General features: G+C 43.7%; 1 protein-coding gene and 1 long non-coding RNA gene across 2 annotated transcripts; one reads left to right on the top strand and one right to left on the bottom strand.

The window, feature by feature from the left end:
• Positions 1 to 645: 645 nt before the first annotated feature.
• LOC148678564 (uncharacterized) lies at positions 646 to 2,031 on the top strand. Its single transcript, XR_015939365.1, has 2 exons — positions 646 to 1,359; positions 1,857 to 2,031. It is a non-coding gene; the product is annotated as an uncharacterized LOC148678564 (long non-coding RNA).
• An 11-nt stretch (positions 2,032 to 2,042) lies between these two features.
• On the bottom strand, positions 2,043 to 11,228 carry rdh5 (retinol dehydrogenase 5 (11-cis/9-cis)). Its single transcript, XM_088634084.1, has 5 exons — positions 10,910 to 11,228; positions 7,132 to 7,464; positions 5,966 to 6,224; positions 4,677 to 4,840; positions 2,043 to 4,161 (listed from the first exon to the last, which is right to left on the bottom strand). Exons 2-5 carry the CDS (start codon positions 7,448 to 7,450, stop codon positions 3,938 to 3,940), a joined length of 966 nt encoding a protein of 321 aa, XP_088490210.1. The 5' UTR covers positions 7,451 to 7,464; positions 10,910 to 11,228; the 3' UTR covers positions 2,043 to 3,937.
• Between the last annotated feature and the right edge of the window lie 1,555 nt (positions 11,229 to 12,783).

The raw sequence follows: 12,783 nt of genomic DNA, 5'->3' as shown, positions 1-12,783 counted from the left end.
TTATTGCTGGGTAGAATTAGATAGTAGGGAGATTTAGGAACAACTAACAACCTCCTGCTCACTTCTGCAGCATGTTTATATATTACTATTTCTTAATTTAATTTTTCTTATTTTGCAATTACCCAGATTGCAAATTTGCTAGTTGCCCTCTTAATTCACACATCTTCCTAGTTTATATGGACTCTTTGCAAGAAGTCAGTAATGAGGATGAGCTCATTATGAGGCAGAGGCAGCAATGCTGACCACTGTACTACCATGCAGCCCAGCACTGTCTAACCAGTTCTTCAGTTTCTGGACCCTGTGAGCCACTTCATTATGGACTGTTGCTACAATCAGCTCCTCAATGACAGTATTTAAATGTTCAGCAGTGGAATCTTTTGTTTACAATAAGGAAATTAAACAACAATGTGATTCTGCTTATTTTACATGTTTATTTGTTTCAGTTTAGAGCTTATGATAGTCTTGTCCTGTCTTCAAGTGTCTGGTAGATTTAAGGCCAGATTGCAACAGTAATTGGAATATGATTCCTATTGTTTTTGTTTATACCGCATTTTGCTTTCTTTACAATGCACACAGTTCTTATGAAACGCTCATTAAAGTAGACCATCCAATTTTCTAAACACTGTATTTTCTAAACCATTTTTTAACTGCTTCATCCAGTTCAGGGTCACAAAGGTGAGGCAACCTATCCTACCAAGCAACGGGCACAAGACAGGGTACACCTTGGACAGGACGACAACACGGGGAACACACACACAGACACAAACTCAGACATGCACACTCACACCGGGGCCAATTTTCCCAGAAGTCAGCATGGCTCATGGCTATCAGGATAGCTTCGGATGTTTGGGAGGAAACTGTGCAAACTCCACACAGATAGCAGCCCAGGGCCAGAACTGAACCCAAGGGACCTGTCAGACCTAGGTTCCGCCAACAGGTGAATTTGTCCAACCAAGTCACCAAACGTTACGCAGCATTTTTGTTTTCAACTCCTCAAATGTTTTAACTGTGCAGCACGTTGTCGTCCTGCCAGTTGCCATAGCAACACTCACCGGTTCTGCTGTAAAGACAACAGTTTTCCATTCCTAATAATAAAAAAAACAGTTTTCCATTCCTTGTTGTATTTCGCACCTAAAAAGCTGGTGAGGTGGCATACGTGGTCTGTTGGAAGCATAAAATAAATTCGCGTATTTCAAGTCTTATTCGGACAAAAGAACACCACTCCAGATCAGCAAAATTGTTCGTAACGCTAAAGGGAAAAGAGCAGGTAAACGTTATCCAAAACTTGGGCACAGGTTTTTGGGTCGAGTACGTGTCGTGATGGTGCCGTTATGTGAAAAACAGCAGCTATTACTACAGGTACGTAAAAACTTTTTTAAAATTGTTATCTTTTACTTGGTGGTGATTTTGATATTACAATTCTAATAAAGGAGACTTTTTAATGGCTGTAAAAGTTAAAAAATGTAAAAACTCAGTGTCCTACTAAACGCGAATTCATGTTGCATATTCGCATACAGTATGTATGTAAATGTACTGATCTTAACTGCCTTTCTTCTTAATGAATCAAGGAGATCAAGCATCCCAGTCTGTGTATTTGTTAAATCATTAATATTTCAGAACGGTTCTATTTTCTTTATTTGCGTATTCATTGAGCCATATTAAAATGTTTGATTTTATGTTGCAAGAATGACTTTGTGGTTTGATAAGAATTCTGTAAAGTACCGATGAACAGAAACAGTACTGTATATGGGTATAAATAGTGATACAGGTCTAAGATTGTGAATTTATAAAACTGTTGTTATCATAAGGATGTCTTATAGTTAGTTGTTTATATTTTACTTTTCATTTTGTTGCAGGAAAGTGCTGGAAAATTATTTGATACTTGCAAATCGGCATAACAATTCTAGTTGTTCTCCAACAGTACAATGCTCTTTTTGATGATCGTCTGGAACTAGTTTCTCCGCTCTTTAATGCTCTGTGTGCTTTGTTATTATTTGCATTGATTAAATTATTAATGTATAATATTAATAACTGGCTGGAGCTTTTATGCAAAGAGAGTATTTTATTTATACACATATACAGAATTGATTTATTACTGTTGTCAGCACAGATGTCATGGCATAAACTGGCAAGTTTGTTGCTACACCTTTGAGTACATTTTGAATAATTATTTCAGAAGAAAATATAATGAAAGTGCTTTGACTTTGAATGTTTTGGGACTTGCATGTTTTCAGCATAGTTATGTTTTGAAAATGTAGGAATGGGAATTGAATGAAACAAGACTTTGTGAATTACATTCACTTTACTATACATTTCCTCAATACTAATGAACCTACATGAGAAACATTAAACGCAATGTGTTTGGTTGAGTAACAAGTCACAGTGGGTTTCAGCAGGCCCTCAAAACAGCATTTCAGAGCTCATTCCTGAACCTCAGACGAAATGCATAAAATTGTCATTTCAAACGTGCTGCTGCTGTCAGTGTATGAGGCAGGTAGTTTAATAACCTGCACTGGTTGCATGAATTGTGACCAGCTAGCTTCCAGGGGAGATACAGTATGTGCTGCCTGAACTATGTCCTGATCTCCTTACTTCCTTATGTAAGGCACATTTTATTCAAGTTACAGAGCTGGGGCATCATTTCCCATGTGTGGTCACCCGGTGAACTTCAGTATATACAGTAGGGCCCTCTTGACTCCTAACTCTCTGTTCCTGTTTTTTAATTGGGAATGCTACTAGGGTCTTAGGGGAGTCCATAGTTCAACCCCTCCATTTCCAAATGTAAAAATGTTGGTCTAGCTAAGGGTCTAATTAGTTTGACAAGGAAACTGACAATACAAGTAGACTTGAAACACTCCAGAATCCAGTATCCTGAAAGGCACTCACAAAATCAGCACACTGGACCTCTTCAGAATGAACAGGGAAACAAGAGCCAGAGGACACAAGTGGAAACTACAAGGAAGTGCATTTACTGAAATCAAGAGGCACTTATTTATGGAAAAGGTTGTGGGAGTCTGGATCAAGTTACCCAGCCATGATGTTGAAAGCCGATTCCCTGGCTTCTTTCAAGACATGGGTGGATGAGATCCACGGATCAATTACTGTGGCCACTAGCTCACACATGGACTAGATGGGCCGAATCCTCTGGCCTGTAACCTCTCTTATGCTCTTCTCTCTGCATTAGGGTGATCTTTACCCTAAAGAGCACCACCTAACCCTGAAAAACATCCTCAGAAAGGCCTCTGGTTCTGCCATGATAGGACTCAAAGAACGTGGCCCTGAAACAGAATTTCAAACTGACACAAAAAATATCCATTTTATGATTTTTGCATAATGACATTGCCAGCCCAAGATTCATCTCCATCATAAGACATCTAACTACTTTGGCATCTACAGTAATATTAGTGTTTTAAATAATGAGCGTTGCAGGTGACAGTCTTGCATCACACTGGAAAGTCAGATGCATTCTTTGTATCTGTCATGGCCATTGTGCGTCAATATAAAGTCATACAATCGTCCTATTCTGCCCAGCCAAGGGGGACATTCCCATGCTGGTCATTTTTTCAATATACATAAGGCTTAGAGTCTGGAGAGCAAGTTTGTTAGTAGAGGGGGGAAATCAGCTATTCACCACATACTACAATCAATAAAAATAGCACCAGACCCTGAATGGATTGTTAGTTAATAAAACAAAATCAGGAAAAATGTGCTATATGAAGCAAAGAAGATGGTTGCTTCTTCTTTGGTACACCAGAAGGACCTGACCTTTGTGTAGCATGGCACTGAGTGTGTGGGCAGAGAGAACAATATCCTTAAATGATTGGGGCTTGCCTGTGTCCCGTCAAGGCAGAATCAATTTTCAGGGCTTATTTCTTGAACAGCCTTTTGCAAGAAGGCTTCGCTTGCGTGGGTGGAGTGTCGTTAGTCCATTGAGTCCCTAGGAGACGCTGTGCACGGGACGGGGCAGCACCATGTTGAGCATGCTGTCAATGACGCAGGCAGGGGCATAGGAGAAGGGGATCCAGGCCACCTTGGCATCCCAGCCAGCACTGTAGCGGGTGCGGGGGTACCGGGCAGTCAGCGCATGCTCCATGCAGTTGGTTACTTTGCTGAGGTCCGGATCGCAGAACGTGTTCATGATGAAACGCTGGATCTTGATATCTGACAGGTGAGAAGAGATCATCATGGCAACGACTGTGTTAAAGCACTTAATAAGGGCAAGTTGTGGTGGGACAGTACAGAGTAAAATGCTGTAAACATTATTTGAACCTAAGGCGGTTAAAGCAGTTTTGTCACATCAGTTACATGAACTTGCAGGGCTCTTGTCTGCTTTGGCAAACTCACAATTCCATAGCAGATACAAACTCACCAACTGCCTGCACCACTCGATCAGTCTTGAGCAGTGTCTGGGAGCATTCCTAGTTACAGTAGCTAATGATGGAGCCCATGGTCATGGCAGCAGACTAGTTGTGCTCTGAATGTGAACAGTTTGTGGCTGAGGAACTCTGCTAAGTTTCTCTTAAGCCATCTCAGACAGTAGATGACAGTATGTGCATTAATGCTTTGCAGGTCTACGATGCAACACACCCCTTTGAATCATTTGAGATTTGGGGTTTAGGTCGAATTGATTAAGGGGTGGGGATTGTGGCCGTGTCTTGGGGTGGCCTGAGACTCACACTTCTCGAAGTACTTCTCTCCGTAGCTGTCGCGCACCTCCGGGCTGAGCTGGTTCCACAGCCTGTGCAGTTCCCTCTCAATCGGCTCCAAACTGGTCACCTGCGTCTTGAAGAAGCCTGGCTCGATGATGCTCACCTTGATCCCGAAGTAGTGGATATCCCTCCTGATACAGACACACAAACACACCGCCGTCACCCTTTCAGCTGGGAAGGCCCCACGACCAGGAGGGAAAAAGCCAGCCTAGCTGGATGCAAATGCTTGGAGTGGCAGCTAGAGGGCATTGCGGGAATGTGTTTTAAAACTGACCAAATTGCCATGAGAGTTTGACTGGGTAAAAGGTATTTTCATTAGTGTGGCAAAGCTGTGGAAGGGGACTGGATGACTCCCATCAAAACAGCTGATCATCTACAGCAAGGAGCATTTGGTAGTGTGTGTGTGTGTGTGTGTGTGTGTGTGTGTGTGTGTGTGAAACTCACTATCTTTTTGGAATACGGCAGCAGCACCACTGTGGGAATCTGGAAACTTATGTAGAGAAATTTGTCTGGAGTTCAAACAATTCAAAACAGGACTTCTGTGTTTCCTGTGGGGGTGAAATCTGTTCCTCCTTTCCCTAAAGCGGAGGTATAGAATTGTGTCCCCTCTTTGTTTAAGAAGCCATCAGCACTCTACAGGGTGAGAACCTACAATTACCAGAATTATTCTGGTAAACCAGCACTATTGAGGTGCAGGCCTAAGGGGAAGTTGTATTCCTGTTGGTCTTTCATGTACCAAGTTTTCATACCATGCGATCTGCAGCTTGCACCATAGTTAACAATATTTTCCATGTATCTAGAGTCTGGTGATCGGCTTAAGTTTTGAGCAAGTGAGAAATGCCCAGCCCTAGAAGCACCAATGAACAGCTGCAGCCCCATGCGGTCATTGAACCAAATGAGTGTGATTCAAATAAGAAAGCTTTCAGCATTCATCTTCATCAGTCAAAACGTGGGTCATGCTGCAGAAAAGTGAAGAGAATTATATTCTCTTTTCTTCTTGGAAACCTTTTGGTGTTACCACTCCTGGGTAAATACCTTGGTGTCACAGCTGAATCGTCATTGAGAGTTTTTTCAGTCGGCAACATCTGACCTGAGCTCCGGTTATGAGCTGTAATAAGGCAGAACACCATGTCTACTTTTCCTACAGGGTCTCGGTGTTAGCCTTGAGGTTTCTGTGCCCTGGCAGCATGTCTTGTGAAAGCACAGCACCTGCTGCAGGTGCGGCTGGATGGCAGCATCCTGGAGGACACCAGTACCTGAGGCAGTCAGAGAAGGATTCCACGCCGAATTTGGAGATGCAGTAGCCGCCCCCATTGGCGGCCACTCTCCCCAGCACCGAAGCCACGTTGACCACCCGCCCGCGGCCACGCTTCAGCAGGGTCAGGAAGGCCAGCGTGGTCTCGATGACGCCCATCATGTTGACTCGCAGGGTGCTGTGGAAGTCCTCCATCTTCATCCACTCTGTAGGTCCCATGGGCACCGAGCGTCCTGCGTTGTTGACCAGACCCCACAATCCTGTCAGAGACAGATGGACACAGGCTTGTTAGCCCTTGTGTCTGTGTGTGCATTAATAGTCAATGATCTACTTTGTCATTGGTAACACCAGAAGTGAAATGACACTAAATCAGCTATTTAGCCAACGCTCCTGGACAGTGAGTCATACAATTCATAGTGAGTAGCCACAGTGACTGAAAACAGGTCTGTAACTAAGACAAAGAGCTCAGGTAAAACAGCCAGCAAAGCTAGTGGCTCTTCCAAGAGCAGGTGTGAATGTCGGTGCTACAGAGACATGGAGGGAAAGAGGGCCCCACAGCCACAGCACTCCATTATCTTCCTGAGACTCTCTCCCTGTTCTGTCTCTCTACCTGAAGAGAAACAGCATTCCTGCTGGATTCCCTCTGACTCTTCTCCCTCTCCAGCCCTGTGGTTCTCTTGCTGCACCTCTCTTTTCAGCTCCTTTCCTGTTTCTTTTTTATCTTTTCCTTTTGGCTTAAGTCCTTCTCCATTCTTTCTGTCCTTCTCTTCCCCATGCAGTCTTTGAATTACCCTAGTGTGTGGTTCATCCATCCATCGATTTTCTAACTGCTTCTTCCAATTCAGGATGGTGGAGGAGCTGGAGCCTATCCCAGCAAGCAATGCGGTCAAACCAGGGTACTTGGGTGCTGTACACCCTGGACAGGACACCAGTCCACTGCAGGGCACACACACTCACAGCAGGGCTCATTTTTACAGAAGCCAATTAAACTGCCAGCATGTCTATGGGCAGTGGGAGGAAACCCACGTGAACATGGGCAGAACATGCAAACTCCATGTGGATGACACCCCAGGAATTTAACCCAGGGCCCCCCGCGAGGCAGCAGGGTGAACCAGTAAGAAAGCACTCCTGGACAAAGAAAGTTCTTCTTCGCCCAAGGCACCTCACCTCTGTCCCCGACCTCTCCCTTCACCCACTCCACGGCCTTCTGCACGCTGGCGCTGTCGGTGACGTCCAGGAGGATGGTTTTGAGTTTGGGCCCTGTGGAGCGCTGCAGGTCATCCGCCCCCTTCTGCGTCAGGCAGCCCGCCAGCACGTGGAAGCCCCGCCGGTCCAGCCTCTTGCACAGCAGGTTCCCGAAGCCCGAGTCACAGCCAGTCACGAAGACGTACTTCTCTGGTATCCCGCTGATGACCAGGCTGTCCCGCCACAGCCACACCAGCGCCCACAGCGCTATCACCGCAGCTAGCCCGTACAGCCATATCATGGCTCCAGCACAGCCTGAAACGAGCACAGGTACTGCAGTCGAACTGAGCAGAACTTGCAGACTGCACTACCACTTGTGTCCATAGGAGGGAGACGGAGCCTTTACTGCAGTGATGCTTAATCCGTTTAATATCAGATTTGTCACCTAAACCTCAAATGTCCTGGAGCCCAGAATTGTGTAGCAGGAGTCATGAATGTCTGGCGTTTTATTCAAAGTTATGCTTGGTGTCCAAGGAAATTACGTTATGGCATTTTGTGGTATTTTGTTAATATAAGGTTGTTCTTTTTGTGTTTTTTTTTAACTGTGAAAACATTTAATTCTCAAACTTTGTGCCCACTGTCTTGGAGAAAAATGAGGGTGAATCTACAATGACGGCTGGGTACTGTATAGGCAAAAGAGACTTTACTTGTGCTTTTGCAGATATATCCAACAGTATTCCTCTCAAAGGATCCTAAAGCACTTCACATCTAGAAAAGTGACCCACTTCATGAACTCCGAAGTAGATCAGGTGGAGAACTAACGAGTGAGCTTCAGATCTCTATGTAGAATAAAAACAGGAGATCTGTGTTTTATTAAAGCATGAATCACCAGATTGCTTAAACCCAGAACTTGGGAGTGGGCAGTTTTGTAAGCAACGTAAAGTGTATAAATTGAGCCGATTTTCCTAATTCCTGCATACAAAAGCTTTTTGTCTCTGCTGCCTGCACCAGTCTTCGGGGAAATCGGGAGGTGAGTTAAGGCTTTACGAAGCAGGCTTAGGCTCCGCTGCGAGATCAGGAGAGAATCCCTGGGTTAATACTCTTACAGCACAAAGACGTGTTCTCAGATAAAGTGGTGCTGGGGGACTGTGCAAGTGAAAGTCAGATGCTGCTGTTCAGGTGCCGTAATTTCCTCGTGTCTGAAAGTCGGTCACTGCTGTAGATTAGATCACACTCTGCCCGGACTACAACTCGAGAAACAGATGCACGCACGTGCACTCCCAAACACGCATGGACAGGCATGAATTTACAGAAGGACCCACACAAACACAAAAGTTGTGCCAAGGCAGCGCTAGAGCCTTATTTCTGTGTTCTGTTTAAATTATTGTGCCATTTGGGTGCATTAATGGATGCTCTGACTTTTGAGACTAGATTGCACATAACTAAAGGAAATCTACTAACTTTCTAAATTTTTTATGTTGTTCAACACTGCAAATTAAGGGACAAAAGATAAAATGACAAGGATAAGAACATGGAAAACAGCAGTGGTCACACAGCTGGACTCCTGGTGTTCAAAAGCTCTTGGGCAGTGTATCCCCCAGGTATAACATTTGTGAATAAGATCGGTGTTCTGTGGTTGCTGTCCAAAAGAATGTGTCTGGTGCATAGATGCCACTTGTTTGAATAAGCCAGTTTTAAAATACACCTCTATACACATTAAGAGTCAAAACTGATGAAAATACCCGTTCCTTTAAAATTTAGTTTCCCATCTACCAGGCTTGTGGCTGGTTCAAACGATTGGTTTGAATGAGGTGAGGAAATATAGGAATAATAACACCTGAAGAAGGCTCCACGGCTGAAAGATTGTGTTTTTTTCTTTCTTCTCTTTTCAGCATGAAATAAACCTATTACTTGTTCCTAGGAATAATAACGTTAACTCTGTTTTTATGTTGGCCTCAGGAGTGGTCTAACCGGTAAAGGTGCTCGCCCGAGTGAGGTGTCACAGGTTCGGACCTCTGCCATGCCACTGGCTGACTGTAACTCTGATCTTCAGGTGCTAGAGCATGATTGACTGAGGACTGTAGAGGTTAAGATGGACATAAGTCATCTAGGGCTCTCTCGACAACAGTGTGACAATTGTGACCTCCCTGACATATGTGCAGTCGTTAAGGGGAGTGCCTCCTCTCTTTGATCAGTGGGAACTTGTTTTAAAAATCCTCAGTCTCCTTTCCAATAAACTTTGTCATAAAGCATGATGCTTAGTGCCCCACAGGTTAAGAAACCAGAATATCACAACCTGTGATGAATACAACATTGCTCAGCCAATTATCTGGAATGTATGTGATTAAATGTGCCTATGATGCAGGTCTCCTGCGTTTTCTGCTGCTCATGTTATTTTGTATAAGGGCAGTTGGTACTTTTCTGTGACCTGCATTAGAGATGTAGATCTGAGACAGGTGCTGAGTCACAGGAACGACACAAGACAGTGGTGAAAACTCCACGAGTGGCTGTCCTGTTTTTGTCTTCCCTTCTCATATCACACCGGTACTGACTCTACCTGTGGGTTTTGTGTCCTGTCCTCACAATCTGCCTTCTCATCCATCCTAATGAACCCGTCTCCTTCAGCTGTTCTACCGACACGCTCTGTTTCCCTGTTGTTAATTTGTTTAACTGATGCCATTATTTGAGTTCAAGAAGAGAAACCGGAGAATCAAAACAGCGTTGTTGCATATTTTGCCAGACGCAGAGCGTAGGTTGGTATAAACAGAATTCGACAACGCGAGGTGCAGCGATTAAGACAGGAAATCGTGGTGCAACCTGAACAGACAGGTCCCAAAGAGGTGCTGGATGATGGTCAGACTGTGCAGTTCAGTGAAGGGAGTCTAGTTCTTCCACAGGGGCTGGAGGGAGGAGAACAAGCAGACAAGCGACAGGAGAGGGAAGAGCAGGAACAGCTAGGCAGTCAGCAGAAGACAAGTGGGATAACGAGTGACAGGGGCTGAGACAGAGCAGGCTGAGAGCACACATAGGTGGGCATCAAACCAGGTATTCAACGTCATTTCACCTGTTCAAGTACACAGGGCTTCAACATACAAAAACACCTGCAGCGGCACTGCTGTGGTATGACTTTTTCTGAAGCCATCTGTGTGTCAGTGTTCCTCCCTGTCCACACGTAGCACCACACTGCCAAAGCGCTTTGGACCATAGTTTTTCAGACAGAAAGGTAACAAGGTTTTCTTTTCAAGGTTAAAGTTCTTTCATGCGCTGTGTTATCCTGAAAGAATTAAATGTCAATTTAAAGCACTTTTCCTTTTGCATACACAAAAAAGTTTAATGTGTCGTGCTGAGACAATACTGCAATATTAAAGTTTCCACATTGTCAGTCCAGCCCCTCGACCTGAAGTAAACAAAGCTGGTAGCAGATAATAGGAATGGTGTGTAATTTTTCATTTATTTTGAAAGAGGTGTTTACCACAGCTGAGTCACACTTTAAATGGCATATTTAGGATTACTTAAATTATTACTGTTTTTGCTTTTAATATTCAGAGAATAGAGGTTTGATGTATTTAATTTGATAACTGCGAAGGTGTCATTTTAATTGCATATAGTAACAAAGCAATACAGCAGGCAGCTTCGTAATTACTCCATTTTCCAAAGGAAAGAATACAGTGACCAGGAACGTGTTATTTGGTTAGTGTTATGAAAGCGAGCATGCATGGCAGGGAATGAGCAAGTAAGTGAGAAAAGAGAGGGATCCTACCTTTTCTTTTCCTGGAGGTGTACAAGAGAAGACCTGGTGGCACAACTCGTTTTGCCCTCCTGTCCCCGTCTGACTGCTTCCCTCTCTCAGTCTCTGTCACTCCACAGTGTGCAGTGTGAGTCTTGGGGAAAAGTGCTTTATCCTTTAAGACAGTTCCTGTGGAGGGGGGTGGGGTGGGGAGAGGAATAAACAATCCTTTCTGCTCACTGGAAAATAACTGCAAGTGTTTCTGCAGATCTGGGGGAATTCTTAAATTCACGGTCAATTGAGGAAAATCATCATCAAGAGATCAGAGCAGATCAGGCGTTTTGCAGGCATGGTCTCCTGCTCTTTCTATGCAAAATGCTTTACTTTCCACGGATAACGTATTTTTGCCAAAACGTGGTGGCAAAAGAACTATTGATGGAAAAAATAAACTTTCAGAACCCATACTTCCGTTTTTCAGCTAGTTTGTCATGTGAACTTTTGACACTGTGAGGAGTGATGTGAATTGCATGAAATATTTTTCTATTTTTTAGGATATTAGGTTTTCCTTTCTAATTCACGGTTAATGTTATAACATTCAATTCAAATATTTACTCATCAGCTCTTAGCTCATAAACATGTACTTGTATGTTCCCAAATCTTGGGAACTGAGCAAAAGCCCTACTCCTCTATTAAGTGGTAACCGTACGATTGTAAAAATAAAGTTTTGAGTGTTTGGGGTGTACAAATGTTCATCCACATCTGTTTAAATGCCTTTTAAAGAAGCAAGTGATCACCAGTCTCTCTAGACTCACTGTTGCCAATCCAGGAATCTGTTCACTTGCATTTACTGACACCCCTTGACCTGGAGGTAGTACCGGGGGCTGGAGAGGCAGGTAACTCCGAGTCTTCAACTGCTCTAAACCATGAGGCTTGGTTAAAGTTATTCCTGAATTATTAAATTGATTTCCAGCAGTCAGGTAACTTATTGAAGGATTGGATCAAAGTCATATAAAATAATTATTGGCCTAGTCTGATGAAATCTAAATAATAGCTAAGAGCTTTTGACCTTTGTTTAATATTTACTTAACGCTATGCTAAAAAGTTAGCCAATTTTTGTCTTTAGGCTTCTAGTATCTTATTGATCCAAGAAACTCATCCATCTGCTCCTTGTCTGCTTTAAGAAATTGGCCCAGTAGCTCATTCCATACTCCCACAGCCCTTTGTGTGTCCTCATCTTTCAGCACACCTCCCAGTAGTTTCCACTTGAGCCCTCTGGGTTACAGCTATTTTTTCCCACCTTAGGACAGTGTTAAACCTCCTCTGTCACCTAATCTTTAGGATCTTTAGAAAGATGTGACTCAGATTTGCATTTTCTGGCTCTGCTCTATTTGTCCCAAGTTTGCCTCTGGGGACTTAAATCACTCTTGGTGGACAGCGTAAGTGCAACACCACCTGTCCTTGAACGAGTGCAACATCAGTCCCTGGAAGAGTGCCTGTGAACATCTGTTCTGTGATTGATGTTCAGGCTTAAGATGGACAGGCTGCTGTGATGTGTAGAGTACGATTGGTATGGGAAACTGTTGTATATCCAATGCTTGTTTAGCATGTGCTTTATGGATCAGTGCCTCGGTCAGGGTTTCCCATTCTTGCCCCTATGGGAGCAGTGTTGGATACTTCTGAGTTTAACAGAAGACAATTAACAGTTTGTTCAGCTAAGCCTTTTGTAAAATGGAGGATTTTACAAGTGAATTCTTAGCTCAGTTAAGACCTTGATTTCAGCGAGTTGTAACAAAAACCCGAAGATGCTGAGGTGAGGACCGGGTTAAGTCCCTGAAAAAGGGCAGTGTTTGTCTGCCTGTCGTTGCTTAATTGAATGATAAAAACTCAATTCTATTGCAGTCCTGGAA

The sequence above is a fragment of the Lepisosteus platostomus genome, chromosome 1 (genome assembly GCF_059453375.1).
Source record: "Lepisosteus platostomus isolate fLepPlt1 chromosome 1, fLepPlt1.hap1, whole genome shotgun sequence".
NCBI classification, from domain to species: domain Eukaryota; kingdom Metazoa; phylum Chordata; class Actinopteri; order Semionotiformes; family Lepisosteidae; genus Lepisosteus; species Lepisosteus platostomus.
This window is presented reverse-complemented; position numbering and strand designations above follow the sequence as displayed.